The 16,880-nt window shown below is 46.9% G+C and overlaps 2 protein-coding genes across 2 annotated transcripts; both read right to left on the reverse strand.

Moving 5' to 3' along the window:
* Positions 1-10,608: 10,608 nt before the first annotated feature.
* On the reverse strand, positions 10,609-10,935 carry LOC139354413 (uncharacterized). The gene has a single exon (XM_070998642.1). The coding sequence runs from the start codon at positions 10,933-10,935 to the stop codon at positions 10,609-10,611; it is 327 nt and encodes a 108-aa protein (XP_070854743.1).
* A 34-nt stretch (positions 10,936-10,969) lies between these two features.
* LOC139354414 (uncharacterized) lies at positions 10,970-12,782 on the reverse strand. The gene is made up of 5 exons (XM_070998643.1): positions 12,570-12,782; positions 12,336-12,496; positions 12,141-12,279; positions 11,902-12,042; positions 10,970-11,806 (listed from the first exon to the last, which is right to left on the reverse strand). The coding sequence occupies exons 1-5, from the start codon at positions 12,780-12,782 to the stop codon at positions 10,970-10,972; spliced, it is 1,491 nt and encodes a 496-aa protein (XP_070854744.1).
* Positions 12,783-16,880: the final 4,098 nt, after the last annotated feature.

A 16,880-nucleotide genomic window follows, 5' to 3' on the forward strand; every position in this document is an offset into this window, starting at 1 on the left:
GAGCATCAGCAGTGTGTTTAAATGTTTTGGCTTAAAGAGCTCCTTTCAAAATGGATCTGGACAGCCTTCCTAATCATTCTTTCCGATTCCGTAGACGACGCTAGGCCGAATTCGAAAAATACGATAGTTTATATATATGATGGACGTTGATGCACTACGAGCAGTACAAACAAGTGGCCCAACGACACCAAGCACGTGCTTGTTACGCGCGGGGCCCTTTTATCAATTTGGGCAAAAAATACGAGTTCGCGAGGAAGATACAAAAAACAAATAGAGACGGGACACAAATGAAAATAAAAGAAGCATCTAAAAATGAAGCAAATGAGTTAAAATATTAGTTTTTAATACCGGGATAGAAGTTGAAGTGCAAATTAAATGATAAAGGTTGTTATAATTATTACATAGACAAAAATTAGATGTACATCGTGGCAAATTTAGGGGATAATAATTTCGTGTTAGTCTAACAGGAACATTGAAAGTTAAGCGGTTTAGAAGTTCTATAGAATCAATATCACCTCTTATAAGATTTTGCATAAAAATAGTACCAAGCATTGTTCTACGATTTGCAAGGGTAGGTAAATTAAGCAATAGTAATCTACTCTGATAGGAAGGTAGCCTTATGTTTTGATCCCAGTTCAAACTACGAAGGGCAAAAAGAAGAAATTTTTTTTGTACCGACTCAATACGGTCAATATGCACTTGATATTGTGGACTCCAAACCGAAGAACAATATTCCAAAATAGGACGGACAAGGGAGGTAAATAATAATTTGGTTGTATAAGGGTCATCAAATTCTTTTGACCAACGCTTTATAAACCCAAGAACACTCATGGCCTTGAGTTGAGGATCCAAGGATCAGTACACTTTTACTCTTTTTTTTACTCTTTATTTTGGATTGGCATTCATTAATAATCATATGTGGACTATGTATTTTGGTTACATTTCGTCCAGAAAATAATCCGCAGGCCACTGGTGTATTAGGGAAACGGTTACCTTTTTGTCGCCAGACACTAGATGGGTGACATCGACAAACATTTTTAGCAACTCGCATATATCACTTTGCACTTATATTTCGTCTGCACTGAGCGAACGAAAACGAAAGAACATCTTTAACTACAAGATTAATGGTATGTGTGAATCATCCCAAATGGCGTTTTTTGCCGACCTTTACCATTGTAGCCGCGTTGTCTGTCACAATGGCAATTATTTTTTGCAAAATGTTCTACTCTTTACTTCCAAATTTGCTACAATACAATGTGCATTGTGATTTTTCTTATCCAGCAGTGGCATTGTGGACAATCGAACGGACTTTAGTGCAAAATCAATTATAAAGTGACAAGTTAAGCCTAGTACTCAGATCGGCTAAGAGTTTCACTAGTCGAAAAATCTTATTCTTTGTAGTGTGACCCAAGTTTTCAAAGTTCACCTGCAATGCATGTAGCATGGTCTTACTTTCAAGCAGCTGGGTCTGTTTCCAAACGGAAAACAAATCAATTGGAGAAATTTAAAAAGGAGGAGTCTGCTGGTACACAAAGAAATTTAATTAAAAGTAAATGGAGTGTTCAACGAATGTTTTCTTTTATGTAAATTAGTAGTTTAAAGCTTCCTTCTCGTCCCACGGATGCTTCGCCACCTTTCCCGCTCCACCGCAGTACAGCTCCGAGTCCCAATAGGCATATTGGACCTTGAGGAAGTGGGAAAACGGGGTTGATCCGCTGATGCTGCAGGAAGTCGCACAGCATCCTGGCAGTGGCTGTCTATGACTTCTCAAACTGTTCCATAGCGGGCGCCCTATATTCCTCCTCCCTATAGAAGCCAGCGGGTCCTCCAGCTCCGCTTAAGCTGCCAAGTAGCAAGGTCGTCGGAGATCGTATTACTGGTGGTTCTGCTAAAAAGATACTTATATTAGTACAACGCAACCAAATTCTTTTGGCCAGATCCTACTAACTTTTCGAGGACGCGGCCGGCAGGATGTCCATGTAGAGATCGAAGTCCCACTCGGCATGTTCCTTCCCACTGGGATTCTCTAGTGGATCTCCTCCAGCACTTCAACTATTCTGGGAATTTGCTCCTTTTGTGGAATTGCTTCCTGTCGGTGAAATCCCACTATAAAGAGCATAAGCTTGGATTTGGCGTCCTATTTCATCTGCACTGACCTCCTGCAACCGATTTTGGTGTCTTTCTTCCATTTTTAATTTTTAGTTTCCACATCGCCTTTGCACAAAGACCGCCAAAGATTAATTTTCTTCTTCTTTAGGCCGCGGCTAACGGCGTTCATCGAAAATTCACTCGCGAAATTTGGTATTTTTTCTGGTATTTCCTTAGCTCATCTGAGTACCGCGCTGAAAAACGGACCCGACGAAAAGCGTTAGCCGCGTATTTGCCTCTCGCTCACTCCTATGGTTAGCTCGCGGGTTTCGTCGATCTGAGTACTAGGCTTTAGGGTCAAATAATTTGTGTTCGCTTTCGATGTTTATCCGTCTGTTGTTACTAAAGCCTAGTACTCAGATCGGCTAAGAGTTTCACTAGTTGAAAAATCGTATTCTTTGTAGTGTGACCGAAGTTTGCAAAGTTCACCCGCAATGCATGTAGCATGGTCTTACTGTCAAGCAGTTGGGTTTGAAATTTAAATATAACAAGGGAGAACGCTATAGTCGAGTACCTCGACTATCAGCTAAATGGAGATATGCAAGCAGCAAAGCGAGATTAAAATGCGCCACCTACCGGTGGTATACAGATTTAAGCGTTATGGGCGTTAGAGTGGGCGTGGCAAATTTTTTTTTGGATCAATCGATAGGTATTGACGAGACCAATACATTTCAGTTAAAATTTTTTATCTAGCATGAAAATTGTGGGCGTCACAGGGTTTTGCGGTTTGTGGGCGTTAAAGTGGGCGTGGCAAACTTTTTTTTGGGTCAATCGATAGGTATTGATGAGAACATTACATTTCAGTTAAAATTTTCTATCTAGCATCAAAACTGTAGGAGCCACAGTTTTGGGCGGTTTGTGGGCGTTAGAGTGGGCGTGGCAGTCTACTGAAACAAACTTGCGCTGCGTAGGAAGCTCAGGAATCTGCACGCCAAATCTCAATAGCCTAGCTCCCATAGTTTCCGAGATCTCAGCGTTCATCCGGACAGACGGACAGACGGACATGGATAGATCGACTCGGCTAGTGATCCTGATCAAGAATATATATACTTTATGGGGTCGGAAACGCTTCCTTCGGCCTGTTACATACTTTCCGACGAATCTAGTATACCCTTTTACTCTACGAGTAACGGGTATAATAAATGGAATGTTCAACGAATGTTTTTATTTATGTAAATTTGTTGTTTTAAGCTTCCTTCTCGTCCCACGGATGCTTCGCCATCTTTCCCGCTCCACCGCAGTCCAACTCCGAGTCTCAATAGGCATATTGGACCTTGACGAAGTGGGAGCCGGAAGGGGAACGGGGTTGATCCGCTGATGCTGCAGGAAGTCGCCCAGCATCCTGGCAGTGGCTGGCTTTGGCTACTCCAACTGTTCCTTAGCGGGCGCCCTATTTTCCTCCTCCCTATAGAAGCCAGCGGGTCCTCCAGCTCCGCTTAAGCTGCCAAGTAGCTGGTGGTGGTGGTGTCCGGAGTCCAGATCTTACTTTCTTTGCGAGGACGCAACCGCCAGGATGTCCATGTAGAGATCAAAGTCCCACTCGGCATGTTCCTTCCCACTGGGATTCTCTAGTGGATCTTCTCCATCACTTCAACTATTCTGCGAATTTGCCCCTTTTGTGGAATTGCTTCCTGTCGGTGAAATCCCGCAATAAAGGGCAAAGGCTTGGATTTGGCGTCCTATTTCATCTGCTCTGACCTTCTGTATTTGATTTTGGGGTTTTCCTTCCAGTTTTAATTTTTAGTTTCCACATCGCCTTTGCACGAACACCGCCAAAGATTAAATTTCTTATTCTTTGGGCCGCGGCTAACGGCGTTCATCGAAAATTCACTCGCGAAATCTGGTATTTTTCTGGTATTTCCTTAGGTCATCTGAGTACCGCGCTGAAAAACAGACCCGACGAAAAGCGTTAGCCGCGTATTCGCCTCTCGCTCACTCCTATGGTTAGCTCGCGGTTTTCGTCGATCTGAGTACTAGGCTTAAACAGAAAAAAAAATCAACCTGAAGATGAATGTCCCGAATCTGATATCGACTTTTACTTTGGATTCAAACATTTCATAAGGTTAAGAAAGCCCCCGTTTTCAACGATACTAATGAGCTGAACGTCCGTGGCGGTCATTTTTGCTGCTGCCCAATCATGCTTTCGCTTTAAATGGGCTTCGTATTGCCTGGCGATCTAAAAAATGTCGTAATTTTTTGTACATGGACTCCAGAAAATGTATATTCCGGATGTTGACCGGATTTAATTGATATTAACGATGTTATCGTCAATGCTTTTACAGCTCTACTCTGAACTCATCTTGAAAATAAATATTGCTATCCTTTTTTTTTAAGAAATTATTATATTCCAGCTTATGCCCTTCTTGGCAAGTCCTGTTGCACCAAAACGTTCATTGTTGGCTTCACTGTTGGCCCACAATGGTCCTTATTCATCCTTGATCAATTTGCTTATAGCAATAAAACAATCGTTTGGCGCTGAAAACATTCCACATGCTGGCGTTCAAATTGTATTTAGTTTTGCGTTGATTTGTATTTTTTGTCGGTGCAACTGAATTTGCCCGTCTTCCTTTAGGATATGGTTTGCTTATGCCGATTAGCTGTTCACAGCAAAGTCCTCTTAAAAGCGGCTTGGCTGTCACAAAGTGTTTGAGCCCACATAGGTATGTTTTTATGAATAAGTACACTCATTTTGTTGTTACACGTATATTAATAGGTTAATGACTATCGCAAAGGGTGTCCCTAACCAGAAGTTAATATAGCCACTCGTTTGCTTTTTAAACAATTTTGTGAGCATAAAAAGAATATACCTATAAATCTGGACTCTTCGGACTGTAAAGTATTGTTGATATATTGGAGCCGGTCTACGCTGCTACAAAGAAGCTTCAGAGTGAGCAACTTTTTATGGGAGATTTCTATAAACTTAGGCTGGAGCTAAAAGTGTCTATTAAGGCAATGTTTACTCCCAATAGCATCTTGTTGGAGTCTTGCGTTTAGGCAAGGGAAGCACTCAGCCTAAAAAGAACAATAAACGGACATATGTTAATTAATACAAAAATTACTATTTGATTATGTTAGAGTATTTATTATCTTTAATTATTAACTTAAAGCACAGAAACTATATTAGTTTTGATGGCCAAGTTAATAATTTCGTCATCCTCTGTTGCTCCAAGATAATAATAAATAAGAGCCGAAAGGTTCGGATGTGTGTAGCTACCTAGGGTTTGAAAGCGCTTTAGGTTATGCGCTGGGCAGAAGCATAGGAGGTGTTCGATGCTCTCCTCTTCGTCTATCTGTTTGCAGCTGCGGCAGAAGTCATGGTTACTGAGTCCCAGCCTGTGCGCATGAGTCCCTATAAGACAGTGGCCCGTGAGGGCATTTATAAGAGTGGAGATGTCCTCCCTGCTACATTGTAGGAGAGTTTTTGTTCTTTTCGAGTTGTAGTTTGGCCATGTGAGTCTAGAATTGTGGCAAGTTGAGGTTGAGTTCCAACGGTTGTTGGAAAGTGTGTACAGTCTCTGCCTGAGATGGAGCTTGCGGGTAGCCATGGGCATACCCACCGTGTCCTTATCGCGAAGGATGTCGGCGGTTGTCCCTTGTCTTGCTAGCTCGTCTGCTATGCAGTTGCCCTCAATATTGCGATACCCAGGCACCCAGATGAGGTTGTTTCTCAGATGAGTGGCCATCTCGCTAAGAGATTTGCGGCATTCAGAGATTGTTTTTGAGTTTGTTCTGTAGGAGTCGAGGGCCCTAAGGGCTGCTTGACTATCCGAGAAGATGAAAATGTCAATGTCGTGATGTTCTGATGTAACCAGGTGGGCCATGACTTCCGCTTGGTAAACACTACAGTGGTCTGGTAGGCGGAATAGGACTTTTATGTCTAGTTCGGGAGAGAAGACTCCCCCACCTGTTTGAGAATTAAGCTTAGGGCCGTCTGTGTATATGTTGACGGCGTTTTCGAAATGGTGTGGAAGGTTGTCCCAGTCTGTACGGGTGGGTATGAAGATCTTGTGTCTTCTTTCGAAGTTGACTATGGGTGGAACGTAGTCTGTACTATGTGGTAATGATGTCTGGCCTATTAGGATACTGGAGGGACTGTTGTCCATGACGCTGCTTCGCGGAGCCTCAGCGCCGTTGCAGATGCCCAGCTTTTGGCAAGTAGGTCCAGGGGTTGGAGGTCGAGAATTGTGTTAAGTGCTTCAGTGGCGGTGTTGCGAAGCGCCCCACTGATGCAGAGTCCTGCGCTTCCTTGGATCTTGTGAAGGGTCCGGAGGTTGCAATTATTTTCTTGGTACTTTATACTTCCTTGCAAAGAGAACTAGTTCGGTCTTTTCTGGGTTAACTCCCACAGCCGTCCACCTGGAGAGGGTGGATAAGGCTGTCTCCAGCAAAGAGTTTGCGGGAATTTGCCTTGCAGCAGGATAACCACGTCGTCCGCGTAGGCTACCACTTTAGTGCCCGCCTCTTCTAGAAGTGATAGCAGTTTGTTGACCACTAAAACCCATAGAAGAGGTGAGAGTACGCCCCCTTGTGGGGTTCCTCTGCTGACATTCCTGGTCGAGAGGGCTGATCCCATAGTGGAGTACACTACTCTGCTGGTTAACATGGTGTGTATGAGTCCCACTATGGGCCGCTCAATGCCCAGTTCAGTCAGAGCACCAGTAATCGCCGTTGGGGTGACGTTGTTAAGGGCGCCTTCTATGTCTAGAAACGCTGCCAGAGTATTCATTATTGCGGAAACCTCTCTCTATACTGGATACTAGAGAGTGGAGGGCGGTATGTGTTGATCTACCCTTACGGTACGCGTGCTGTGCGTTAGAGAGTAGGCTTTGGTCGATGGTTAGCATGATATGGGTGTCAATTAGCCTTTCCAGGGTCTTCAACAAGAAGGAAGAGAGACTAATCGGGAGGAAGTCCTTTGGGTTGGTGTTGGAGGGCTTGCCGGTTTCGGTATACAAATTACCTTAACGTCCAGCCACCTTGGTTTAGAGCAGACAGCCGTGGAAGATGGCTGTCATCCAGGGTAGGGAAATATCTGCTACTGCAGAAATTAGCCCAAACTCTTCGTTTTGGTATTCTAATTTCCTTTTTGTACAGGCTAAGTTTTGTATTGTATAAATTCCAGGAAGTTTATTGTTGTATTTAGCTCTATTGAAGTAAGTTCTACACTCTCTTCTAAGGTTAGCCAGGGTTGCGTTTCACCATGGGGTTTGTGCTTTGCTTTGACTGTTCTGCTTGGGCAAGCCCTTTTTAAGGCCTCACCGCAGATATCAGTAAAAGTGTTAACTAGATTATCTAATTCTTGACCGTTGGGTACGTGCGTCGGTTAAGCGTGTAGGTTCCTGTTGAGGAGATTTTTGTAATATCCCCAGTTGGTTAATCTTAGATTGGTGATGTTCTCGGGAGGACAGTCTAGACTTATTGTAAATTCTATGTATCGGTGGTCTGAGAATGAGTGCTCGATGCCCACCTTCCACGCTTCTAGCTGGTTAAGTAGGGGATCAGATATTAGTGTAATGTCTAAGACTTCCCTCCTATTTCTAGTGATGAAAGTTGGGTCATTACCTTTGTTGCAGATGAATAGATTTGATTGAAGGAGATAGTCGTAGAGTTACTCACCCCTTTCGTTTGTATTTGTACTTCCCCATTGTGTGTGGTGTGAGTTAGCGTCCCCACCCAGGATGAGTTTCTTAGATGGGTGTGTATGTATGAGTTGTTGTGTAGTGGTGTTTGGTACAGGCCCTTCGTGGTCGTGAGCCAGATTGAATGATGCAATGGTGTGATGAGTGTTTTCGTTTAGCTTCAGTCTGACCGTGGTGAGGTTGCCTTCGCTAAACTGTGGAATGTGTGTTAAAGTTTTAACCTTGTCCTTGGTGTAAAAAAGCTTGTATAGGGGGGTTGATAAGCCACAGATATTATTACCAACAATCCATGGCTCTTGAATGAGGACTTCGTCTATGTTGCCTGTTGCCAGGCGGGTGAGGAGGGCAGCGGATTCTGCCTTGCTATGGTGCAGGTTAATCTGCAGGAACTACACCATCTTTAGGACCGTGGTTGGGCTGGGTACCCTCCGCTATGTTCTGGAGAACATTACGCCCTGGTCGGGCTATATCCTGAGTGCACAGCTGCTTCAGGCTCTCTGTCATGCTCCAATTCGTCGTCGCTCGGGGGTTCGTATCTAGCTTATCTGTGTCGTAGATGCGTAGTTGCACCTTATCGAAACCGTAGTTCACCCGGTATTGTTGGGCTGCGAGGGGTTCGAAGCAGGCCTGGTTCAAGAGAATTATGGTGACGCGCTCGGTTTTCTCCACCTTGACCACCTTCCAACTGTCTGTTGGAAGCTTCGGGTTGAACCTGGTCAGCAGGCTGAGTATAGCCTCTGGTTCCGAGGGTTCCGACGGCGGCCGCACCCTCGCTCTCGGTCGAGACGGGATGTCAGCGGTCCCGCAAACTGCCAACTTGGCCCCCAAGTAGACCTCGCCGACCTTGTTAATGGCAGCCTTATAAAGTGCTGCCGATCTCTCGTCTTCACAGGCGATCAACTTAACATTGCCCTGGTACCACCCCGCATCTGTGCAATCGGGTGGCGGTCTTGGGTTTTCGTCCAGCACTTTCAAGGCCACTAACGCAAGGGCCCGTCTAACCAGACCCCATTGGTTCCTTGGGATCCTTCCGCCCTCATCGCTCTGGTCGATGACTCCAATGATCTTCCGATCCTTTACTACTTCAGCAAAGAATCTCGACCATATACCGCGGTTGGTTACTCTGGCCTTCATGCTCGCAGGTTAAGCTGTCTCCATCGACCTCTCTCGCTTGTTGCTGTTGCTGGTGGTCATAGCGATATCGAAGTCCGCCTTTGCCCAGGCTATGTCCTCTTGGATTTTTATGTAATTCAATTTTTACGTTTGATCCTCACGTATCGGGTTGGTGGCCAGCCGTTTGAGGATCCGGAAAGCTTTCTTACGTTTAAGAGGTCCTGCTTGGTTAGGTGGTATCCTCTTGAAATCCTTTGCCCTGGTACTCACCACGAGACCGGCTTTGGCGATTCCCTCAGCAGAGATCCGCTGTGCCCGGGTAAGGCTGACTTAGAACAGGCGGTCGCCACTTGCCTGAGCTTACCGTTTGAGACTGAGTTTTTTTTGATAACTCGGGCTCCCAGCCAGATTGACTCTCGGCACGGTACCCTTGACACCTTAGTCCAGCCCAGGGTTTTTTTTTATTTATTTATTTTTTTTTATATTCATTTATTCCCTACAATTATATACAAAGTAAAAGTAAGTACAAGAACAGGAGTAGGGGGCCGTGGTTGCGCGGTATCACCGCAAGGTATTGCTTCGCGCAATGGTAGCCACCTAGGCTGTAGCTTCTCTCCTCTCGTTATCGGTGCGACGCAGCGTTCGCAGTACGCTCGCTGCGTAGGCTGCCGTAGCTTCCCAATTCGCCTCCTTCAGCAGCATGAGGGGCACAAAAGTTTCTGGCTGAACTCTTGCCCCGGTGGTCTCCATGAATATTTGGCGGTCATAGCCAAAGCGGCGACATTCAAAAACGACACGCTGAGCGTCCTCGACAACACCACTGCCGCACTCTGGGCAACCGTCCTCCGTGTCGTGTCCGAAGCGCTTAAGGAAGCTTCGAAAGCAGCCGTGTCCACTCACCGCCTGCGTGAGGTAAAAATTTACCTGGCCGTGCTTCCTATTTACCCATGGCTCTATGCTGGGAATGAGCTGGTGCGTCCAGCGACCCTTGCTGGAGTTATCCCAGGCTGCCTGCCAATTGTCGACGCTCTGCATCCTGGCCCTCCTCTTCACCTCGGTCTTGGTACTGTGGTCCGCCTGTTCGCCTGCTAGAGCCGCGCGATTCTCCTTGGCCTCTCGCACCAGTTCACACAGGGGAGCTTGGCCCGCGATGACAAGCGCTGCGTCGTCCGAGATCGTCCTGAAGGCACTCGAAATTCTGACGGCATACAGGGGGTACGTCGAGTTAACACCTCGCATGTAGCTGCTCACAGCAGTGGCCTCAGCCCACACTGGAGCAGCGTACAGAAACTGCGACAACAGTCGCGAGGAGCCTGCGTCTGTCCTGCTTCGGTCCCCTGGTATTCAGCAGGATCCTGCAGAGCGACCCTGTGGTCTCGCTTGCCTTCTTGTTTACGAACTCTAGGTGTTCGCGGTAGGAGAGGCGGGTGTCCAGCATGACTCCCAGGTACCTTATGGCACGCTGAGATGGTATCGTTATCCCTCCGATCTGAATATGCGCCGACTCCACTGCTTTCCTGCTTGAAGTCAGCACCGCTTCAGTTTTGTGTGAGGCCAGCTCTAGGCCCGCCACTCCTCCACTGCTCGAATTGCGCAGTTAGCAGCTGCCTCCACGGCAGCAACTTCCTTGGCCACCACAACCAGCGCGACATCATCTGCAAAGCCAACAATGTTGGTGCTGCTCGGCAGTGGGAGCTTCAGAACTCCGTCATACATCGTGTTCCAAGGTCCTGGGGCCCACAGAGGTTTCTAGGACCAGCTCCCTTTTGCTGAGGTAGCTGTGCACTACATTCAGCAGGTACTCCGGGATGTTGAAGGACCGTAGTGCCTCCAGTGTCCTTCCCCAATCGGCTGAGTTGAACGCGTTCCGTATGTTCAGCGTGACCACTAGACAATACTTTTTCGTAACACCCTTCCATCTGGTACCAGCGATGGCTTTAGCAGCCATGTTGGTGACCCTCTCTATCGCGTCCAGTGTCGATATTCCTTTCCGGAAACCGTACTGGCTGGAAGAGAGACCTCCGGCATCCTCCATAGCCTTGTTGCAAGGACCCTTTCGAAGACCTTGGCTATAGTGTCCAGCAGGCTTCGCCCGCTGGTTTCCCTGGCTTTGGCAGAAGCAGAAGTTTATGGCGCTTCCACCTGTCGGGGAAGGTCCCTTCCAGCAGGCACGTGTTGCTGAGCGATGCTACCGCGCCCGGATGGAGGGATAGCAGGGTCTTCACTGCCCTGTTCGGGACCAAATCCGGCCCAGGTGCCTTCCTGTTCTGCAAGTTCCTTGCCACAGATAATAGTTCCGTCTCCGTGACCGGACATATCGGGCTCCCAATTTGTCGCGTCCATAGGGGGGTGCAATGGCGGCGACCCTCTGGAAACAGCACTTGGACAATACCTTCCAGGACCGCCGTCTTGTAGGCTCTTCCCCATGGGTCGTTTTCCAGCTCGTCGCAGAGCTTGAGGTAGCTCTCCCTCTTGCTGTCCTGAATCGCCAGTTTGAGTGCCTTCTTTGCACTCTTAAAGCTCGAGTTGCAGTCAGAAAGGTTTGCGGTGCCTCTCGCCCTTTGGACCAACCTCCTGGCTCGAAGGCATGTCCTGCGCAAGCTAGCGATTTCCTCGGTCCACCAGTACACTGGCGCGTGGTGCCAGGCCTTACGCTGCTGCATGCTTTGGTCACAGGCTTCCTCCAGTCTGGCTGCCAATTTGTTCGCTGCTTCATCTGCCGAGTCCAACTCAGATACAGCTAATCCCTCCAGTGCACTGGCAAAGGTCTGTGGCCTAAAGGTGTCCTGGCGGTAGGCTTTTCTTGGCCCGGTCATCGGCTGGCTTTGGCACGGTGAACCGCCAACTGTCAGCAGGATGGCCTCATGGTCGCTGGCCGTGAACACTCGCCTGTCCTCCAGCGTGTGCTACGGGACAAGAAGCTGCTCGCGAACGATAGGGCAATGATTGAACCGGCCCCAGCTCTGTTGAAGGTGTGCTGGGAGCCCTCGTTCAACAGGACGATGTCCAGCGACGCAATACCTTCAAGGTTGGTATAGAGGGAGCCCCATTCCTCGGCCCAGGCTTTAAAGTCGCCTCCGATCACCACGTTGCTCCTTCCTCTCAGGTCGCTGATCAGCTCGTCAGCGACGTCAGTGATAGACTGGGGGCCAGGTAGCAGCTGTAGATCCATGTGCCGCCTACGTTCGCTCGGACAAGCCCCTCTGCTGCCCTCATGTCCCGCATGAGTGGTGCACCCACTCCGCAGAGCCACAGTGCCGCTTTGCCTGTGCGATCCGTGACCCAATCGTTAGTGCTCTCCACTCTGTAAGGCTCACTGAGCATCGCCACCTCTGAACCCAGTTCGCGCACCGTCAGCTTCAGGAGGTCCTGCGCGGCCCTGCAGTGGTTCAAGTTTAGCTGGATTAACTACATGTCGGTCGAGGCCTCCCTGACCCGCTGGTTGTGGTTGAGCAGAATCTGCTTCCTGCCTGGTGGCTGGTCTCCTTCTTTCCTGCCGCAGAGCAGATGAAGCATGAAGGCTCCTTGCTGCACTTAGCTGCCTTGTGCCCTTGTTCACCACATCTTATGCAGCAATCGCTCCTATCCACTAGACTCTTGCAGTTAACTGCGATATGCCCGGGTTCTAAGCATTTGAAGCATCTTGCAAGTGGTCCATTCAATCCGCACCTCGCCACGATGAAGGACGGCTTTCCCCAGGGAGTAGGGCAAGCTGATCACTGTCGACTGCGACTCCGCGTAGCCTCGGCGCAGACTCCGGACTCTGATGCGCTCCGCATCGATGCCATACTGGCTCGCAATCGCAGCGCAGATTTCCTGCTCCGTCGCGATGGAGTCGATGTCTCGTATCTCCAAAACGAGCAGTTTATCCTCGTCCGACATGGCTCGCACTGACCAGTGCGTCGCCTAGCACCCTCGCGATGCTCCCCTTCATGGCTTATGCGCTGCCTTTGGCCACCTCGAGCTGTAGGTTGCCGTTAATGGTGCGGGGTACCTTGGATACACAGCTTCCCAGGTACGACAACTGTTTGTCTTCCCTTCGTGTCACCATGGCTAACACCTCGCTGTAAGATTTGCTGCTCGCCTGGACAGCGACAGCGTCGGGTCTGGCGCGAGCCCAGTGAGATGAGTTGTGTGGGTAGGGAAGAGGTAGGTTCAAAGAGTATGGGAAGGGGGTGTGTGTGAGCTATTTGTCGGAGGCGGCAGCACAAGCGCGACGTCGGTACTGATACGGCGCATATACCCGCTGACTGTCCGGGGCTACTTATTTACGCTTCGTGTTGGGGGCTTGGCGGTAGCCGGGCCGTGTCCAACTTCCACGCTTATTCGTAGCTACCCTGTAGAACCAGGGCGCTCGCTATCCGCAACCTGTGACCCGTTCGGTAGCCTTCAGCTCGGCGCCCTCCGAGCCATCCCACTAACTCTTTGGCTAAAGTGGGTTTGTTTGTGCAACTGGTAGAAGTTTTGCTCATACTTTTTAATGATCATGTGCGCACGCATTTGCAAACATAAGAACATCATCAAGGAGTGCCTCAAACTCAGAAATCTTATTGAACGATTTCCTTAATTCTGTTGAAATTGACTCGAACGACGAAAACTCGGATGATGAAATGAATGCTGACCTGAAAATAGATTGCAGTGAAGGTCAAGCAAATCGATTTAGGAAGACATATTACGGTATAATGGGAGGAAAAAAAATCGTTTACCCAAACTTGTATATACTGGTTAGGGTTGTTAACTGCGTGCCTGTCATGCAGGTAAGTGTTAAAATGTTCTTCTTGGCACTTAAATTATGGATTACGGATATGATAACAAACCTTTCGTCCGACTTACTCCCTACCAAAGCAGCTTTTTGTAAAATTAAATAAATAAATTAATAAATCAAAGACTTGTTGAAACCTATGTTTTATTATTATTACTCTCTGGAAAGACCTTGAAAGCAGCTCTGATCAAGCCAACCTGACTTTTTTATTTAGATTTGGGGATATTGTTTCTTCTTGTTCTTCTTCTTAGTATAAAAGTGTTGATCGTGGTCGACTTAGTATACCAGTTTCACAGCCATCGGTTTAATTCGGAAGTTTTATTTTTCAATCAGAAAATCAAAATCAAAAAGTAAGCGTTATTAGTGAAGCGGAAAGTAAAACTAATAGAATAACACTGGATAACAAAATTTACTTTTTTAAAAGGTGCAGGTGCAAAATATTTTATGCGACCCTTACACTACCAAACATATCCATTCTATACACAACCCCCTAAACAAACCACACCTACATGCCCATCTGAAATAGCTAACACCTTTGGCGACCTATGGTTAAAAAAAGCTGATGATATCAACTTCTCCGATTGATTTAGGATAAACAAAGTTCTCACAAATACTTATATAAATTACCATCCTTGTCAATCAGCCAATCAAATAGGAAAAGACATATCCTTAGTTGAATTTCTATCCGTCCTGAACTCCCTAAAAGAATCCACCCCTGGCATGGACCGCATGCCAAAACGCACCCCCTCTTTTAAAATCAAAGTTCTCAATCACTTTAATAATATTCTAGACTCCCACATCCCTCAAGCCTACAAAGTCAGCCTCATCCTCAAACCTCAAAAACCCCAAATCGAACCTGAATCATAAAGACCAATTTCTCTAAACCCATGTCTTGCCAAAGTCTAAGACAAAATCATCGCCAAAAAGTTGCGGTGGCTTGTTACCACAAAACCAACTCATTTGCGTAATTCTTTTTGTCTTTTTCTTATCGCCCGCCCGAAGCAAACCATATTCACTTCTTACGCCGACGATTATCACCTAATCATCCAGCACAAATGACATAAAAACCCTACAGTTGATCTCACTTCCCTCTTGTTCCTACTCAGGTGCCTCCTTATCAGTCAAAAATTTCCAAGCCTACAAATCTGTCGCAAGCACAATTGCAAATCCAAAATCCGTACCGGCTCCGTAAACATCCCAGAACCCAACAACACAAATATCCTAGGTCTTACTCTAAATAATAGATATAACTGGTCCGCACACATAAATAAATTAAACACTAAACTCTGAAATCCCATAAACATTATAAAAAACCTTTCCTCCCCTAAATACAACACCAAAACATCCTGCCTTATCCAAGTTATTAAATCCATACTCATCTCCAAGCTTGACTTCTGCTCCGCGGTTAATATTTTAAGCCCAATGATAATAAAGTCGAAACAAAGGCCAAGTGTTTCTATTATACATAGAATAACAAATTGTTTCCCAACTTTATCGTTAATAAAACCCATAGAGGCAGGATAATTAGATATACATTGTAAGCAAGCAAATCTCCTACAACCTATAAACAACTTTTCGAATCCTAAATCAACACCCGCCCCTCTCACAATTTTCTTTACGGCTCTAAGGCCAACGGTATACGAGGGTGGTCCAATAAGTACTAAGCCTCAAAAAGAAAAACGAAAATTTTGAAAAAGTGGCGATTTATTTCTCAACATAATCTCCTTTTATCCCGATACACTTGACCCAGCGATGGTCCAACTTCTTTAACCCGTCTGAAAAATAGGGTTTCTCAAGGTCTGCAAAATGAGCCTCTGTGGCGGCGACGACCTCCTCATTCGACGCAAGTTTCTGTCTATCGAGTGACTTTTTCAAGTTTGGAAACAAACAGAAGTCACACGAGGCCAAATCTGGAGAATATGGTGGATGGGGTAGCAGTTCGAAGCCCAATTCGGCCTTGGCGAGGGCGGAAGTGTGAGCCGGTGCGTTGTCATGATGGAAGAGCCGTATTTTCTGAAATTCGGCGGCGAATCGGCCCAATAATTCGGCATAGTACAGCCCTGTGACCGTTTTGCCCTTCTCCAGGTAGTCGATGTAGATCACACCTTGTGAATCCCAAAAAACGGTGGCCATCACCTTTCCGGCGGATGGGACAGTCGTCGCCTTCTTCGAAGCAGGTTGAAGTCCGGGTGAAGTCCACTGTTTCGACTGTTCCTTGGTCACGAAACGACGCAGAAACTCCTTCGGATTGCGCTTAAACAGCGTCAAACACTGTTATGAAGTGGTCTCACGGTTTCGTTTGTTGTCCGGAGTGAGCTTTCTCATGCCCAAAATTGCATGCAGGATATGACCCACGCGGTCTTTTGACATGCCTACTGTTTCAGCTATCTCGCGTATCTTCAATCGGCGGTCTGCCAATACGAGATCGTGGATTTTTGTCACGTTATCCTCCGTGGTAGCCGTTTTCGGAGCTCCTGGGCGTGGCTCATCAAAAACAGACGTTCGACCACGTTGAAAGTCGTCAAACCAATTTTTGACGGTCGTCATCGAAGGAGAAGGGTCACCGTACGCAGCATCCAAGCGCTCTTTGATTTCGCTGCGCGATTTCCCTTCCAAAAACAAGAATTGAATCACAGACCGATATTGCTCTTTTTCCATTTTTCTAAAATCCGCGGACACGTCCGATTCCACACGCAGTCAAAACAAAACTACGAGTACGATTCGGCTGAAAATTCGACAGTAGCCGTCAACGAGAATGTACTACACGATAGTAAATTTCTCTTGCGATAGTGACGCCATCGGGCGGTGAGGCTAAGTACTTATTGGACTGCCCTCGTAATTAGTTAAAGCGTAACCAACGAAACCTATCCGATCAAAGCAGGACTCCTCCCCCACTATTCATCCGTTCCCTCCAGTAAGCTAATAGCCATCCATGAAGCCGTTAAAATTGCACTAAATGCTCCAGGCTATCTGCTCTGATAAAACAGCACACCAATTTCCGCTCACCTACACCCCAAACCACAATGCCAACGACATCTCACACTTCCTAAAAAACCACATCAAATCCAAACAAACTGTCATGCACAACAGAGTTTCTAGTTGGTACAAACAAGTACTTCAATCTTCCCCGCAAACCATATGTCACATATCTCCAAACCAAACTAGAAAAACTCAAATACTCATGCTCCGACTCCGGTTGGGACACACAAAACTTACAA

Source organism: Drosophila suzukii, assembly GCF_043229965.1.
Source record: "Drosophila suzukii chromosome 2 unlocalized genomic scaffold, CBGP_Dsuzu_IsoJpt1.0 scf_2c, whole genome shotgun sequence".
Classification (NCBI taxonomy): domain Eukaryota; kingdom Metazoa; phylum Arthropoda; class Insecta; order Diptera; family Drosophilidae; genus Drosophila; species Drosophila suzukii.